General features: G+C 40.3%; 1 protein-coding gene across 2 annotated transcripts; it reads left to right on the top strand.

Annotated features, from left to right (window-relative positions):
- Positions 1–427: 427 nt before the first annotated feature.
- LOC148009222 (putative sucrose-phosphate synthase 3) lies at positions 428–6,059 on the top strand. Of its 2 annotated transcripts, none has more exons than XM_087673650.1 (13): positions 428–852; positions 1,158–1,247; positions 1,332–1,561; positions 1,701–1,764; positions 1,851–2,546; positions 2,836–2,982; positions 3,075–3,206; positions 3,291–3,467; positions 3,572–3,625; positions 3,771–3,833; positions 3,964–4,947; positions 5,046–5,173; positions 5,278–6,059. In XM_087673650.1, exons 1-13 carry the CDS (start codon positions 673–675, stop codon positions 5,546–5,548), a joined length of 3,216 nt encoding a protein of 1,071 aa, XP_087529776.1. In that variant the 5' UTR covers positions 428–672; the 3' UTR covers positions 5,549–6,059. The 2 variants fall into 2 exon arrangements, with proteins under 2 accessions (XP_087529776.1, XP_087529777.1); XM_087673651.1 differs by lacking the exon at positions 428–852 and adding an exon at positions 882–1,022 and having other exon boundaries at positions 5,278–6,058.
- The last annotated feature ends 9,873 nt before the right edge of the window (positions 6,060–15,932 follow it).

Raw genomic sequence — 15,932 nt, 5'->3', positions numbered from 1 at the left:
ATATTCAAATTTTAAAACTGATTAATCACTAATGAGACCATTAAAAATTATAAAACTTAGCGTTGTCTCAAAAAAGAAAAAAAGAAGAGCGAGAGAGAGAGAGAGAGAGAGAGAGAGAGAGAGAGAGAGAATGGTTCCCTCGAATGTGCGATTTCTTGGCAAGCGTCTGCTGCGGGCATTCTGGCAAACGGTCTCCATCCACGTGGCGCGAGAGCAGTAGTGAAAGGCCACGTGTAACTACGTGTCGTTCTCTCAAGCTTTTGTGCCGCTTCTCCAGGAAAAGTTGATGAGTACGTGGCAGGAACCACGCATGCAAAAAGCTCCTCAGCAAATCCGGACGCCGATCGACGGCTGAGATTTGAGATTTCAGCGGCACGGGCCACCCGCGCTGGAAGCGCATCGGACGGTCATCTGTGAAGAAGAGGAAACGTACGGCCAGGATGGAGTGGTTGGATTCCCCGGCGAGGTATCGCCCCCATTGCTGATGCGGGCGTAAGAGAGCTTTAATGGTGGCTAACAAACGGCAAGGCTTAAAGAAAGCTTTAATGGTCCCTTGCGTAGCCTGCTTATTCCCAGGCACTATTTATCGATCTTTTGATACTCATTTCACAGTCTATAGTCAAGGCATAGCTTCCCCCACTGCCTGATCTCTAGTTTTTGGAGGTCCTCACCATGGCAGGCAATGAATGGATCAACGGCTACCTTGAAGCTATCCTCGCGGGTGGAAACAAGGAGGATGAGGCTCCCATGCCGCCGCTGCCTGAGAAAGGCGAATTCAGCCCGGCTCGATACTTTGTGGATGAGGTTGTCACTGGAACAGATGAGGCGGCTCTGTACAGGACATGGATGAAGGTGGGTGGCTCTAAGTGGTCTAAGCCGTGGAATATGATCATGAAGGATAGTATTCACGAACCGGGACCTGTCTTAGTCAGACGCCTAGCCGAGTACACCTGATGTGGTTAGCATGGGTTTACAGCATCAAGGCATGTTCAGCAGCATTAAGAGTCAGGCTTAATATCGCTGTAAGGGAGCTGTCACGAGTTGCTCTCTGACAGTCAGTCTTGATGTCCCAGTATATGAGCCGTCATGCGTTTCTCTAATGTTTAACCTTTAGTTTCTGCGAATGAACTTCTTTGATGTATCATCTGTATTTGCAGACAACTGCCACAAGGGATGTCCAGGAACGGAGTGGCCGAATGGAGAATCTCTGCTGGAGGATTTGGCATTTGTACAGGAAGAAGAAGAAGGTACGTACCTTCACGAGGAGCTATTTTCTGCATGTTGTGGCCCTAAATGCATCACTGACCACCTAATCTATTGTTCTTCATTAGGTGGAGTGGGAAACTGCCCAGCGGATGGCCAGATGCCATCTAGATGCAGAACAATGCAGCCGGGATGTTGCAGCTGACCTGTCTGAAGACCTTTCTGAAGCTGAGAACACTGGAGATCTCATAGGAAACAATGAAGGGGATCGCCCGATTAAGCTGTCTGAGAGCCGCACTGATATTCAGGGGCTTCCTGACGGGCATAAGGAAAGAAAACTGTATGTCGTAATGATAAGGTACATTGTTTTATCCCCGAAGAAGTTTTTCCATTGCCTGCTGCTACATTCAATACATGTCCTCTTGTGGGGGTTGTCCTACACCAAATGGTCCATGATATGTCTTCTAATTGGTAAGTGATGTTTTCTGTCTTTGCAGTTTACATGGTCTTGTTCGAGGTGAGAACATGGAATTGGGTAGAGACTCAGACACCGGCGGTCAAGTAAGCATCACTTGTTCTTTTTGCTGTGTGTGTAGTTTTACTCTTAAACTTGTGTCATCTTGGCTAAAAGCGTTGCTGTGTTTCAGGTCAAATATGTGGTAGAGTTTGCAAGGGCATTGGCGAGTCTTCCAGAAGTTTACAGGGTGGATTTATTGACAAGACAAATCTGCTGTCAAGAGGTTGATTATAGCTATGGTGAGCCAACTGAAATGCTCACTGCAGGTACTGATTATGGAGAAGGAGAAGTTGGCCAAAGTGGGGGAGCTTATATCGTCCGGATTCCCTGTGGCCCAAGGGATAAATACTTAAGGAAGGAGTTGCTTTGGCCTTACATTCAGGAGTTTGTGGATGGTGCTCTGAATCACATTCTGAACATTGCCAAAGTACTTGGGGAACAAATTGGAGAGGGTCAGCCAGTGTGGCCTTATGTCATTCATGGACATTATGCTGATGCAGGTGATATCGCTTCCCTCCTTTCGGGTGCACTGAATGTGCCCATGGTATTAACTGGCCACTCGCTTGGCCGAAACAAACTAGAGCAGCTATTGAAGCAAGGGCGTCAATCAAGGCAGGATATAAATGCGACTTACAAAATCATGCGGAGAATAGAAGCAGAAGAGTTGTCACTTGATTCTGCTGAGCTGGTAATCACCAGCACCAAGCAAGAGATAGATCAACAATGGGGTCTCTATGCTGGATATAATGTGAAGCTGGAGAAAACTCTTCGTCTCCGTTCGAAGCGAGGTGTTAGCTGCTATGGTCGTTACATGGCTACAATGGCTGTAAGTGCCTCTTTTGTTCTGCTTCTTCATGTTTGTTTCACCATGATATGCACACAAAGTTAGGAATTGTTCATGATGAACTCTTAGGTGACTGATACCTTGGACGAACCCCATATATGTCTTCTGTACTTGGAAATTCTTGTTGAGCAGCCATTTTTGAGACTGCAAGCTGACACAATCCTCATTTCAGAGTCTGATACTTGACTTAGATGAGTGCTACTAGTGATACTGGAACCTCAGATATTGCATGGCAAATTATGCAACTGTTGTTTCGTTGTGCTCTCATCAGGTTATCGCTCCAGGAATGGACTTCAGCAATGTGGTAGTCCAGGACGTTGGTGATGTGATTGAAGACGTTGGCTCTGTTGCCTACACTGGAGCAGATGGAAGTGCAGTGGCTCCAGCGTCTAAACCAGATCCTCCATTGTGGGATGAAGTAAGTTTTCTTTTTGACTTATAGCTTCAACAAATTTAGATTGGTATGCATCACAATATCTGTGCCTTACCTTTGCTCTCCTTCTATGTCAGATTCTGAAATTCTTCACCAATCCTGCCAAACCAATCATTTTGGCTTTGGCTAGGCCTGATCCCAAGAAGAACATCCCTACTCTAGTGAAAGCTTTTGGGGAGAGCAAACAACTCAGAAAGCTTGCTAATTTAGTAAGTACAGAGCGTACATGTGAAGACTTGTACACTCTGCATTTCCCCTCTAGAACAGGGCTGATCATTTAATTTGGTTTGCAGACACTGATAATGGGTAACCGTAATGATATTGATGAAATGCCTTCTGGCAATGCGAGTGTTTTGACAACTGTCCTTAAACTCATTGACAAGTATAATCTGTATGGAGAGGTAGCATATCCGAAGCATCATAAGCAATCTGAAGTACCTGAGATTTACCGCTTGGCAGCCAAAACAAAGGTATATTTTTCTGAAGAGAGCTTCTGGGTCAGGTTATTTCTATATATGGCTTTTAATGTATGCTTTGAAATCTTTACTTTATTGGCTGCTCGATTGGTTGGCAGGGAGTGTTCATTAATCCTGCACTTGTGGAGCCATTTGGACTTACTTTGATTGAGGTAAACAATCTTGCTGTTCGAAGGTTTGATGTAATGACATGAGGTGGCTATCAATTAAGGAGATTGCTACAATGTGGCTATCAGGGAAGTTGATTGAGATAAGGTTGGGATCTCATATGTTAAGCCTTCAGTTTACACTTTGCAGGCTGCAGCACATGGACTACCAATGGTGGCAACCCTTAATGGTGGACCAGTTGATATCCACCAGGTAAGAAGAGCAGCATCTGCCACATATAAGAGATTGTTAGATGTTCTATTATCTCTGTTTGATATCTAATCACATGAATTTGAAGGGTTTATCTAAACTTAATTGTGTTCCAAACATTCTCATATTGCAGGCACTTAATAATGGTTTGCTGGTTGATCCACATGAAGCAAAAGCCATTGCATCTGCACTTTACAGACTTGTTTCAGACAAAAACCTCTGGACTGAATGTAGGCGAAATGGCCTAAAGAATATTCACCGATATTCCTGGCCAGAACACTGCAAAATTTACCTTTCCCGTGTTGCCCTTTGCCGCAAACGGCATCCACATTGGCAAAATGATGATGACTTTGGTGGTAGCAAGGAGCCTGAGGGTTTCAATGACTCCTTACAAGATGCACATGACATTTCTTTGCGTCTTTCCATTGATGGTGATAAGTCAGGTGGAGGATCTCTCAATGGTCCAGATGACCTTGAGAAAATGATGAAAAATGGCCACCTTGACCAGGACAGGGAGCCTGGTTTGGTAGAGAGGCTAAAGCAATTGGTAGGAAAAAGTAAAGGTAATGAAGCCAATGAGTCAGACAACAGGCAGAAACCTGAAAGAGCTACATCTCTGAGTGCAACCAAAGCTGCACTGCTCAGAAAGAGAAAATGTCTGTGTGTTATTGCTGTAGACTGCTACAATGATAAAGGGGAACCAACAGAAGATGGAGCAAACCTAATAAGGGAGATTATGAAGGCAGTGAGTTCAGAGAAGAATGGACGGGCAGCTGGGTTCATTATCTCTACTGCACTTCCTGTTGCAGAATGTGTTTCCTTTCTTAACAACAAGGGCATCAAACTGCTAGAATTGGATGCCCTTGTATGCAGCAGTGGCAGTGAGTTATACTATCCAGTAAGTGGCAGTGAAAATGGTAAAGAGATGGAGCAGTCGTCTATTGATGTGGATTATGATTCACACATTGACTACCGTTGGGGTGAAGAAGGATTAAAAATGACAATGAAGAAGTTGATCAATCTCAGTAGTGAATCTGGGAAGAGGATTGCCCTGGAGGAAGACCAGACTGAAAGCAACTCGCACTGTCTCACATACATAGTGAAAGATCCCTCAAATGTAAGTACCTTTTTGTGTGCATGGTTTTTTTCAGGGACTTGGGGGGTGGGTTGGTATCACATGAACTGCAAGGCTCTCAATAATCTTTTGTAATGTAGGTCCCAACTGTTGAGGAGTTCCGTGAAAGGTTACGAGGCCGCGGTTTACGCTGCCATGTGATATACTGCAGAAACTCAACAAGGTTAAAGATTGTACCTTTGCATGCTTCCAGAGCACAAGCTTTGAGGTAATCTTGATTCGAAAATCTCCTCTTAGAATGCAGTGTTTTAAGATCTATGATTAATGTAGCTTCGATACACAGTATGTTTTGATGCTTCTTGGTATGTGCAGGTATGTTTTTGTAAGGTGGGGTGTGGACGTTGCCAACATGACAGTCTTTGTGGGAGAAACCGGGGATACAGACTATGAAGAGTTGATACCAGGCCTCCACAAAACTGTCATTGTGAAGAATGCTGTGAAGGAAGGATCTGAAAGCCTTCTGCACAATGTCCAAACTTACCATAAAGATGATGTGTTGCCATATGACAGCCCATTCATAGTTACTACAGAAGGTGGCCAGGGAGCAGATCAGATCTCTTCTGCGTTAAACAAACTTGCCTAATTATATCCTTGCCTAAAAGGCATTGGAATGCCAAAGCTTAACGAATTAGTATGACTTCCCGTCATCGAAAGCATAGTGGTGATGATTAATGTGCATTGAACCGAGTTATTCAATTCCTGCACACCAGACTGGCAAGTATGGCTGATGTCTTGCTTAATGTATACTAGTTATCAAACCACGTATTAGTACTGATACAAGCATTGCCCAATCCTGATCACATGTATCACATATAATCTCATATTGTACTCCGAAGGGTGATGTAAAACTTGACGGTCAGCTTATTATTTATTGTGATAGCCTTACCTGACCTTATAAATTGCCTTAGCTCTGAGCTAAGGTTTTATCATATGTAGCCTTTCCGACTATTGTTCGGCTAGTATTGCAATTGTGGACATCCTGGAATACATAGGCATGCTACCAGCTCGTCTGGCTGCTCGTTGGCAGCTCTGAGCTAAGTTGAGAGATCACGTTAAGGTGTATGAACATGTTTCAACAAAGGGGGCACTATGAGATGATGTTAGAAACACTTAATCTTTTATCTTCTACTATTATTAACAAGCTCTCGGTCCCCCTGGTTGCCGCCCCGACCAGCCTGACACAGCCAACCTTTGCATTCGCATTCCCACCGTCTTAGACCGCACCTTCAACCTCGACCATCACCGCCCCATTTGGAACCACCACTCTGATACCGACCAGCGGATGCTCTGGACACCCCTTTCCATAGCGACACCACCTCCAGTAGTAGGGGTTTCCGAAACGATTTTTGGCACTGCCATGGCACTGTTTGTGAGCAGTGGAGTATCGGCTATGGCCGCTTTGATAAAAGTTATGACCCAAAAGGCAATGACTATAATACAGCGGCGAGAGAGAGGATGTGTCCAACTGTGCATAGGCTCTCGCATCGCCCAAAGTGTGGAGAATCCCATAGGCATAATGCGGAAGCAAATAACTTAGAGATACTACAAAGAACGGTAGCAGCTACCCTCCACCATCTTCTGGAGTGCCTTGTTTAAAATTTTTGCTCTGATATTTCAAAAGTCAGCCATGTTGCCGGTCACTCAAGATAGACTAAAACACTGATGACGGACATAAATGTTTGTACTACGACTGCATTACGTCGACGGACTAAAGTATTGACGAGCGACAGATAGTAGTTTATACTATGATTGTATAACGTAATACATAACTATGTATATAGTAGTATTAATATATGAATTAATTGTGATAATATATGTGTATGTTCACTAATCCTCATGTATATATATTAATTTATCGGAATAATTAACTGTAATGCATAATTAATCGTACAAAATATAATAATATAATGTAAATTATAATTAAATTTGTGTGTGTGTAAAACATAATTGTAGTTAATCGTGTGTATATATATTCTCTATAGAATACGTGTATGCATATAGAGAATATGTGTATATATTTGTGCATATTTTAATGTATTAATAAGAGGATTAATGACATTGATAATGATAATGTGTGTATCAAAAATGTGATTACCATGACATAAATAATAGTATTAAATACTATATACATGTGAACATCTCTCTCTCTCTCTCTCTCTCTCTCTCTCTCTCTCTCTCTCTCTCTCTCGTGGATTGCAATGGTGTATGTACAAATTATATACTTATATTGCCATGTAGGTATTGCTTAGAGGGAGATGCCTTAACAACCTCCTCTAAGCAATAAAAGCGACTCCCTTAAAAAAATAATAAAGGTGTCATATAAAACATTTGTTGAAGCCCAACCTTAGGTGTCAAATTTAAAATCTACGAGGCTTCGCACACTTGGGTAGAATGTCCCCGCAATTGATCATAACTTGGGAAGGCAGGAATCTTGGCTAGTCTAATCCATCCGATGGAAGTTGGTGAAAGCTACTAGAACTTTTTGTAAGGCCCACTTATTTCTAGATGTAGGTGTGTGCTTACCAAGTAAAATTATGCTTGCAATGCAAAGGTGCCGATATTATGCACCTAATTTTGCATCTTCTAATCTCTAAAAAGATTTTGTGATTCCATGACACCTTACTCTAGATCTCATCATTTCATCATCACGCATCCACCAAATGATATTCTATGTTGCAAAAAAGGCCATTAAAATGATGCACATTAGAGCCTTTGAAAAATGTCACATAAGGATCAATAGGCAAGGGGGTGTTCAACTCCCACTAGCCATTGACGAGGCCTTCTCCTATATAAACCACTAGGACAATAATATGCGCTACATAACTTGTCCTAGCTTGTAATTTAAAGAATCATTATCATTATGACCACAACTTCATTGGCCCCCTTACCCTAGTATAGGGTAGCAACCCTTTCATGTTTTCATCAAATCTTACGAAAGATAACTACTTTTACTTTTTACAAAAGGTTGCATTAGGTGCTACTAGATTTCATGTTGCTTTAGATTTTATTTCCATGAGAAGAGCAATAATATCAACTTCTAAGTTCTAATCTTCATCACTTGTCAAGCTTGAGCATCTCTATCAACCCACAACTTTTGAAGTTTAGCAGCATTAGGTTTTGCATGCATCAAAACATCAAATTTAGAACCATAAATTGGGTCCATTAAACTTCATTGAATATAATATTGTTCTTGGAATTCCATATTTTCCAAATGTAAAGACTTCTTAATCAATTCTGCAAGGGTGAGGGGATGCCATAAATTCCCCCAAGTAAGATCTCTTTCTAGCTCAACCTGAAAGGATGATAGGAGAGTACAATTTCTTGTAGTAGTAAATGAGATGTGTTCCTCTAGAGTAGAATGCATGTTTTAGGTTTATGACAAATGATAGAAGGAGACCCCACCAATTTACTTTGTTGTTAATTATCTAGATTTTTGTGGGCCTGAGCTTGTACATGCTTCTTAGTTGTTAGTTAATGATCTAAGTTTTCCTACTATAATCCCAAATGTCTTCCATATATTAATACCATTTGATGTGTTTAGTTTAGGTTGGTTGATATACTTATTAAATAAATTAAGCTATAGTGCATCTTTGGAGTTCCATGGAAGAAAATGATAAGGGAGAGAGGAGAGGGCCAACAAAGGTTTATATTTAGAACATGCCTCCAAAATCTCTTTAGTAGGTTGTGAAGATTTCTTAATTTTGATATTAACTCGACTGATTGCTCTTATGAGGGGGATCAAAGATTTTTCATTTTGGGCAAAACTTCTAGTTGGAAAGTCTTTTTAGCCTCATGTACTAGACAAACCAACCATCTTCCTCTCTGCTAAGGCTTCTAGCTATCCACTTTGATGCCATTTTGGTAGCAAGTATTGAAATTTTTGGTAGACTTAGCCCTCCCTAAGTCTTTGGAGTTGTACATTCAAACCAAGAGACTTTGGGGATTTTGAACTTGTCTCCATCATTAGTCTAAAGGAAGCTCATGGCCAAACATTGTAACTTTTGAATGCCTACTCTATAGGGTTTCTAGCATGACAAGAAGTAAATAGTTGATGATATAATTATATCTAGTAAAACTAAGCTTCTTGTTTCTAGATCTTGTTACAATCCCTTCTAGTACGCAGGCTTTTTCTCACTTCATCAAGCACCCAATCCCATCTTTGCCTTAGAGTAATTCCAAATTCCATTGGGATACTCAATAGCCTAAAAACTCCCCTCTCCATTCTGCTTGTAGCAATGTCAAATAGCCATCTAGGGGCATTCCTCATTACTGTTGATCCTTATCTTAGCTAGATTTATTACTAATCCTATGGCTTTATAGTCTACAATCAATTTCAAAAGGATATGAGTGATATAGGGTCATGATTGACTATTCCATTTGTATCATTACCAAATCAATCCAAGCCCATTTCTTTTTTAATTAGGATTTGATCCCTTTCATAATCCCTTTTCTATCTTTGCCTATATCAATCACCCTAAAGAGTCTATTGCAATAGTAGATAGCACATAACAATGATGCTAATGAGAAGCCTTGGCTGATTGATCTTCTAAGGGGAAAACCGTGAGCCATTCACCTTTGATTGCCACTCTACTAGAAGCATTTCCAAATACGGCATAACATATTTAATGGACTTCTTACCCAAGCCCATGTCTTGGAGTAACTAGAGAACAAAGTCCATTCAAGCATGCTATCATAGGCCTTGCCAAAGTCTATTTGGAAGGATGGAAAATCTTGGCTATTTTTTAGGGCATGCTTAATACGCACCAATATTGCAACTATAGAGTCTAGTATAAATCTTCCATTGACAAACCTTTTTGTTCCTTCCTAATTCAATTGTCAAGATGTACACAATGTTTCCTAGCTAAGGTTTTGGCAAGGACTATAGAGGTTGAGCTTAGGCATGTTGCATTCTTGTAGTTGGTCAATTGATCCTTTTACTCTCTATTATATATGAGTTTGATGAATCCTTTAGTTTTACTGTGTGGAAGTGCCCCATATCTTTGTGGTTCTTTGTGCATCATCATCAATGATTAAATTAGGAATTCTTTGAAATCCTTAAAGGACTCATTAGCCAGTCCACCTAGACTTTCCCCTTTCACTAAGGGATTTTATCATGTCATTGCTTTTAGTTTCTATGAGATCCCCATCTAGGATTTTAGCCATGGATTGTGGGACAATTCTATGTATTATCCTAGCAACAAGCACATTGATGAGAGTATCTACCAACTAGCTGATGTTAGGGGAGATAATTTTTTTAAAGAAGCATTCCTTTTGTATCTATAAGCTCTCAGAATTGTTTTGCGCTGTCATTGTGTTGGGGGTCAAAGGTCTACCACCGGGGTTTAGAGCAGAAGAGGAGTGAGAGATTCAAAGGGGAGAGAGGAAAAAGATTGGGGTTTGATGGATTCTCAAGTTATGGAGAGAGTAGATGAGATAGAGAGTAACCAATATCTTACTTAGCCGTGTCATACAAGTTTACCATAATAAACTTGGATCCGATTACATCAATAACCATGAGGTTTATGCATAAATCTATATCAGATTTTGTTCCATTCCTACAACAAATTCAAGCTCTAATTCCCTCCATTTCATGAAGATACATGTATTGAGACTTCAAGATACAAGGTATAGAGAGATAGAACTCATTACAACTGACATAGAGTCCAAAGGATGATAAAAATGCATCAATAGAACCACAAATGTACTTCAGCCCTGCATTAAAACAGTAATTTTCAGCCCTCAAACTTGACTCAAAAATATATACAAACTCATGGGAAAGTCTCTCATTACAATCTCAACCAATGCCCTATTGTTTCGGGAACATTGTCTACACAAGGAAGTGATTAGATTTTTAAAAACCCCTTCAAATGAAAGAGTTTTAATGGCTGCCCTATTTATGACAGTTTTTGGGATAGCCTATTCAGCCCATACATTGGCAAAAATCACCACTTGACTTGCCCCAAGTCACTCAAGTACTTGGGCACAAGAAGGGCTTCAATGGTACATGAATATGGTAAGAGAATGGAAGAAGACGCTCATAAGAGTACGCTAAATACTTTATCTATGTTTTTCCCTTTTATGGACTGTCATACAACTCATTTTCGTGATACCAAATGGATGGGGCAAAAAGGACCCTCACCTTCTTTGTTTGTATCTCCTCTTTATCTTCAGTTTGCTTTGCGTTTGCATGCTTTGGGGCATTCACCATAGTCTTCAACTCTCCCTCTATCTTCCACAGGTGTGCAGGCCCGAAAAATGCGCCAAAAAATGCGGGCTGCACTCCTCTCCTTCTTCCACACAAAAATAAGTTCACATAAATCATATACAAGTCATATAATTCCTTTACAACTATTACTCTGTGTCTCTTGTGGACCTAGTCAACTTTGGAGTGCTCTTGACAATAGTTGGATTTTCCAAGCTAATGAACTTCATAAACCAATGTGACATAACCTATAAACTATCAATTACTACCTGTTGATCAAGTTGAAGGTCCTCATATACACTATCATTGCCATTTTTCTTGATACAAATTGAAAATTACATGTCAAGTTACAAAAGAGCTTATGAGATTAAAATGACATCTAAGACAAATGTAAGGGAATAATGACTAAATTATATATGAAAGTTTCTTATGTGGTTCCTAACGAAGTTCTTCTGCAAACATAAGAACTCCATGTTTTATGCCATGAACAGAAGATCCTTTGACATTCACCCCTCCTAACCTGCACATCCTCCGGCATGTGCCTCTTCATGAATTTGCAGGTTAAGGAGGCTCTTCTTTTGACATATCTTCATCTTCATCCTCTAAGCCTTCTTCTTCTTCCTTGTCTTTAAGTAGATGGCTCACATCCAAGTCATCAAGCTCATAAGTAGAAGACTCTCTTCGTTTAAAGAGCTTGATACGTTTGCCGGCTATTAGTATCTTGATCATGGTCCCATCCATTTCAGCCAAAGTGTAAGTAGCATTATCATGTACTACCTTCACCACATATGGTCCAAATCATCGCTTGACTAGCTTCCTATGAGCACTATACTGATTGTCTAGACTGTTGTCATAGACAAGGACCAAATCATTCTCTTGGATAGCTCTTGGACAGAGTCGATGACACTTGTCAAACCTCTTCTTATTCTTCAACCTTGCTGCCTTCAGCCTTTCAATGGCTGTCTTGACATCCTCTGGCCTTCTTTCAAGCTGCCTTATGCGCAAAATCAGCAGCTCTTCTCTATTTTTGCCTTCATCCCAAGGCAAGATACTTCATGTGATAATATACTCCTCAATAGGCATAATAGGTGGCTGCCCATACATTAGTTCATATAACCTCTCACTGCACTATGGGTAGTTCTATCAGCCCATAATGCGAATGGAAGCATTTTAGGCCATTCTCTCATCTTCTCTCTGCAAGACTTTGCCAAAGCTTTGAGAATCGGTTGATGACCTCTTTCACTCTTACCATTGCCTTCAGGATTGTAGGCTGATGTAAGAGATAGCTTGATTCCCAATTGAGCAAAGAAATGGTGAGCCTCATGGCATCCAATTCTCCTCTATCAGCAGTTACTTTGGCAATACAGCCATACTTGCAAAACACTTCTTCAAGTAAAAATCTACAAACAGCTTGAGTGGTCTTTGTTGTCAAGGCTTTTCCTTCCACCTGATTTGTGAGATCTTCTCTAGCAAGCACTAGATATCTCATGTTCCAAATTCCTGTAGGCATGGTTACTAAATCAATAATCCATCTGTAATGAATAGATAAAGGAAAGGTAGACTGAAGCCCATCTCTATGCTTAACCATAGAGTACATTTGACAAACATGACAAGTCTCAACAAAATGCTCAATGTCTTTATATATGTTTTGCCACCAAAATTTCTCTTTTATTTTGGCAAAAGTGCCCCATATGCTTCTATAACCAGCCAATAGGCTTTCATGAAATTCTTGCGTGACCTGTCTTTGAGTCTTCTTGTATCCTAAGACACGAATAGGCGCTCCTCCTTTCTTCTTTGCATGCCTCCAAAGGTAGCTTTCTTTGAGAAAGAAGCCATAAGCCTTTCTCCTGATTCTCTTGAACTCTTCATTAGTCCAATCTTCCTTCTTTGTCATAGTGCTCAAGTATTGGCCAATTTTTAGCCAATCATCTGCATAATATTCTTCCATAAAATGAGAACAAACTAAAACAAAGCATTGAGCATGCTGTCATTCAGCTGCCCACCGTCTTTCCATGGTTGCTTCTTCATTCTTTGCTAATGTAAATTCTATTACAGTAGCAGTACCTGCTGTACTTGCTGTAATTATTGATGTACCTGCATTTATGATAGCTGTACCATCATTAATAATAGTTGTACATGCTATTTTCTGATTTGAACTTGCAATTACAACATCATTTTCAGCAAATATAGACTCTGTTACTTCCTCATCCATCATCTCTTTTTCATCTTTATATTTGGCACGCAAAAGCATGTCAGCAACTGGATTATCTCTTCCTGCAATATGTTTCAAATCAGGATTTAAGGATTTAATATAGGCTATCTATCTTAGCATAGCTATGTCGAGAGTGGAACAGTTGGCAATGATGCCCAAGAGTGGAAGACAATTTGTTTCAACTACTACATGTGCACCCATGAAGTAGTCCCGATCACACTTCAATGTAGTTACAACTCTCTAAAGTTCTCTTTTAATTTGAGCATACCTTCTTTGACGTTCATTAAGAACCTTCGCTCCAGAGCGGATTGCATACCTGTTGCCCTCAAGATCATCTTGACCAACAGCCCATCCTATCCCAATAGAACTTGTGTCTACCGTGAGTATGATAGGCTGTCCATTAGAGTAATCAGCCCTCTTCAAGGTGGGGGTTGAAATCAGCAATTTCTTCAATTTTCGAATAGCTTGAGTATGCTCTTTTTCCCACATAAACCTTTGGCATTTTCTTAACAGTTGATAAAGATTTTCAGCAACATGAGCGAAGTGTGGGATCCAAATAAGATAGAAAACACACGCTCCAAGAAATCTTCTCACCTCCAAAACATTTGTGCATATTTTCCGCATTTTGCTGATAGCATCAATCTTGATTGGAGAAGGCTTTCGGCCATATGGGCCACACATATGCCCAACCACAAGAACTTCTTCAACTCCAAAAACAGATTTAGCTCTTGAAAGAGTAAGATGGACTTCTTCCAGTTTAGACAAGATTTGAGCACAATCATTAATATGATCGGAAACAAACTTGCGGCATCCAAGCTCATTGAGCTCTTCATTCTTCTCATGAATTTCACATCCTTTGATCGGTACATCATCAAGGAAAGGAAGAGTAAGTTGGGGAATATAATCTCCCAGTATTTTGTGCATGGCATTCATCATGTGAGCCACTGAATTTGTAGCTCCTTGGGTTAGAGTACACACGCGGACTAAACCAAGAGGTTCTTCATTGTGGTAATGTCTTGGCTTTCCAAAGCAAGCTGAAATTGGTCATAGCCCGAATATAAATCACCCATGGAATAAATTGCTCTACCTGCAAAAGCCTCAACAAATTCATCAACAATTGGACCCGAACCAACATTTCTAATAGTAACTTTATTAACAGGATGTAAATCTTGAATGAATCGCAAAGATCCATTCTTCTTAGGCACGGTAAACCTCGGTTAGAATACGGAGTTGAGGATGGCTCCAATATTTGCATCTTTATCTTTTCATTTAAAAGCTCCAGTAACTTAGGCAAATGGGCCCTTCGTACCGGAATTGGCTTAAGATTCCAAGGGATGTGTGGGACCGTGAAAATCACCATTGGTGCCACAACACTTGGATCCACATAGCCAATTTCATGAGGCTGAAATGAAAAAGTTTTTCCATGTTTCTTTAATATCTACATAAAAGATTGCTTTTCAGCTGGCAAGAGAAAAGAGTCTTCACCAATTTTTAGCTCTTGTAAGCTTTCAGCTGTAAATTGGTGACCAATATCTTTGGGGTCACAAAGACTTGGCTGTTTGGATGCCCTTTCAGCTAGTCCCTCACTTTCGGGAGGTAGTGGAGTTGCCACTAGCTTGACCTTCTTGTCAACTGTCTTGTACTTTGTTTCCACTCTTGCCTCATCCTTGTCTGGTTGTCCAAAAATATGAAGCACTGCCATAGCCTCCACTTACAACAGTGCAGCTCAAAAACCCTTAAATTCTCAGGCATTAGGAGGCACAGGATGATCTCTCAATCGATCTCTATTCCGATGATGATTTACACAAACAGTCAGAAATTGGACAGCTTTGTCATTAACCTTACTTCTTATCCAAGCATAAGATGAACCATCATCAAGGGCCTTTGTCTCCAAACGAGACTCAGAAATAAAAGGTTGACCAAGAATGATAGGATAGCTACAAGAATCTTGAACAAAGAAATGAAATTCATCTTTTATATCACCAATAGTAGCCATTTCCAGCCCTCAAACTTGACTCAAAAATGTATACAAACTCATGGGAAAGTCTCTTATTACAATCTCAACCAATGCCCTATTGTTTCGGGAGCATTGTCTACACAAGGAAGTGATTAGATTTTAAGAAACCCCTTCAAATGAAAGAGTTTTAATTGCTGCCCTGTTTATGACAGTTTTTGGGAGAGCCTATTCAGCCCATACATTGGCAAAAATCACCTCTTGACTTGCCCCAAGTCACTCAAGTACTTGAGCACAAGAAGGGCTTCAATGGTACATGAATATGGTAAGAGAATGGAAGAAGACGCTGTCAAAGAGTTTACTGTTCATAATATAAATCATGGGATTCTTATTAACATAGAAGAACTTCATTGGGAGTTATATGAGGAATTTGCATACAAAATTCAGACATTGTTACACAATAACCAACTTAGTTACATAAGTTCTTTTGTATTTAGCATATAATTTTCAGTTGTACCATGTATATTGATGAAAAATAAGTCTATGGGAACCTACAACTTGGTCATCTGGAAGTAATTGACAATTTGCAAGATAAATCA

This window comes from Lygodium microphyllum, unplaced genomic scaffold (genome assembly GCF_053477565.2).
Source record: "Lygodium microphyllum isolate KBCC unplaced genomic scaffold, Lygodium_microphyllum_v1.1.10 scaffold_32, whole genome shotgun sequence".
NCBI classification, from domain to species: Eukaryota; Viridiplantae; Streptophyta; class Polypodiopsida; order Schizaeales; family Lygodiaceae; genus Lygodium; species Lygodium microphyllum.
The sequence above is the reverse complement of the archived record's forward strand: the minus strand, read 5'-3'. Positions and strand labels throughout refer to the sequence as shown.

What these genes read in the sequence shown, in the direction of transcription:
- LOC148009222 (XM_087673650.1), top strand. Translation starts at nt 673, where the DNA reads ATGGCAGGCAATGAATGGATCAACGGCTACCTTGAAGCTATCCTCGCG. An exon ending in CTGTATGTCGTAATGATAAG is followed by an intron (nt 1,562 to 1,700) that starts GTACATTGTTTT and finishes CTGTCTTTGCAG; the next exon opens with TTTACATGGTCTTGTTCGAG. An exon ending in TAGTGAAAGATCCCTCAAAT is followed by an intron (nt 4,948 to 5,045) that starts GTAAGTACCTTT and finishes TTTGTAATGTAG; the next exon opens with GTCCCAACTGTTGAGGAGTT.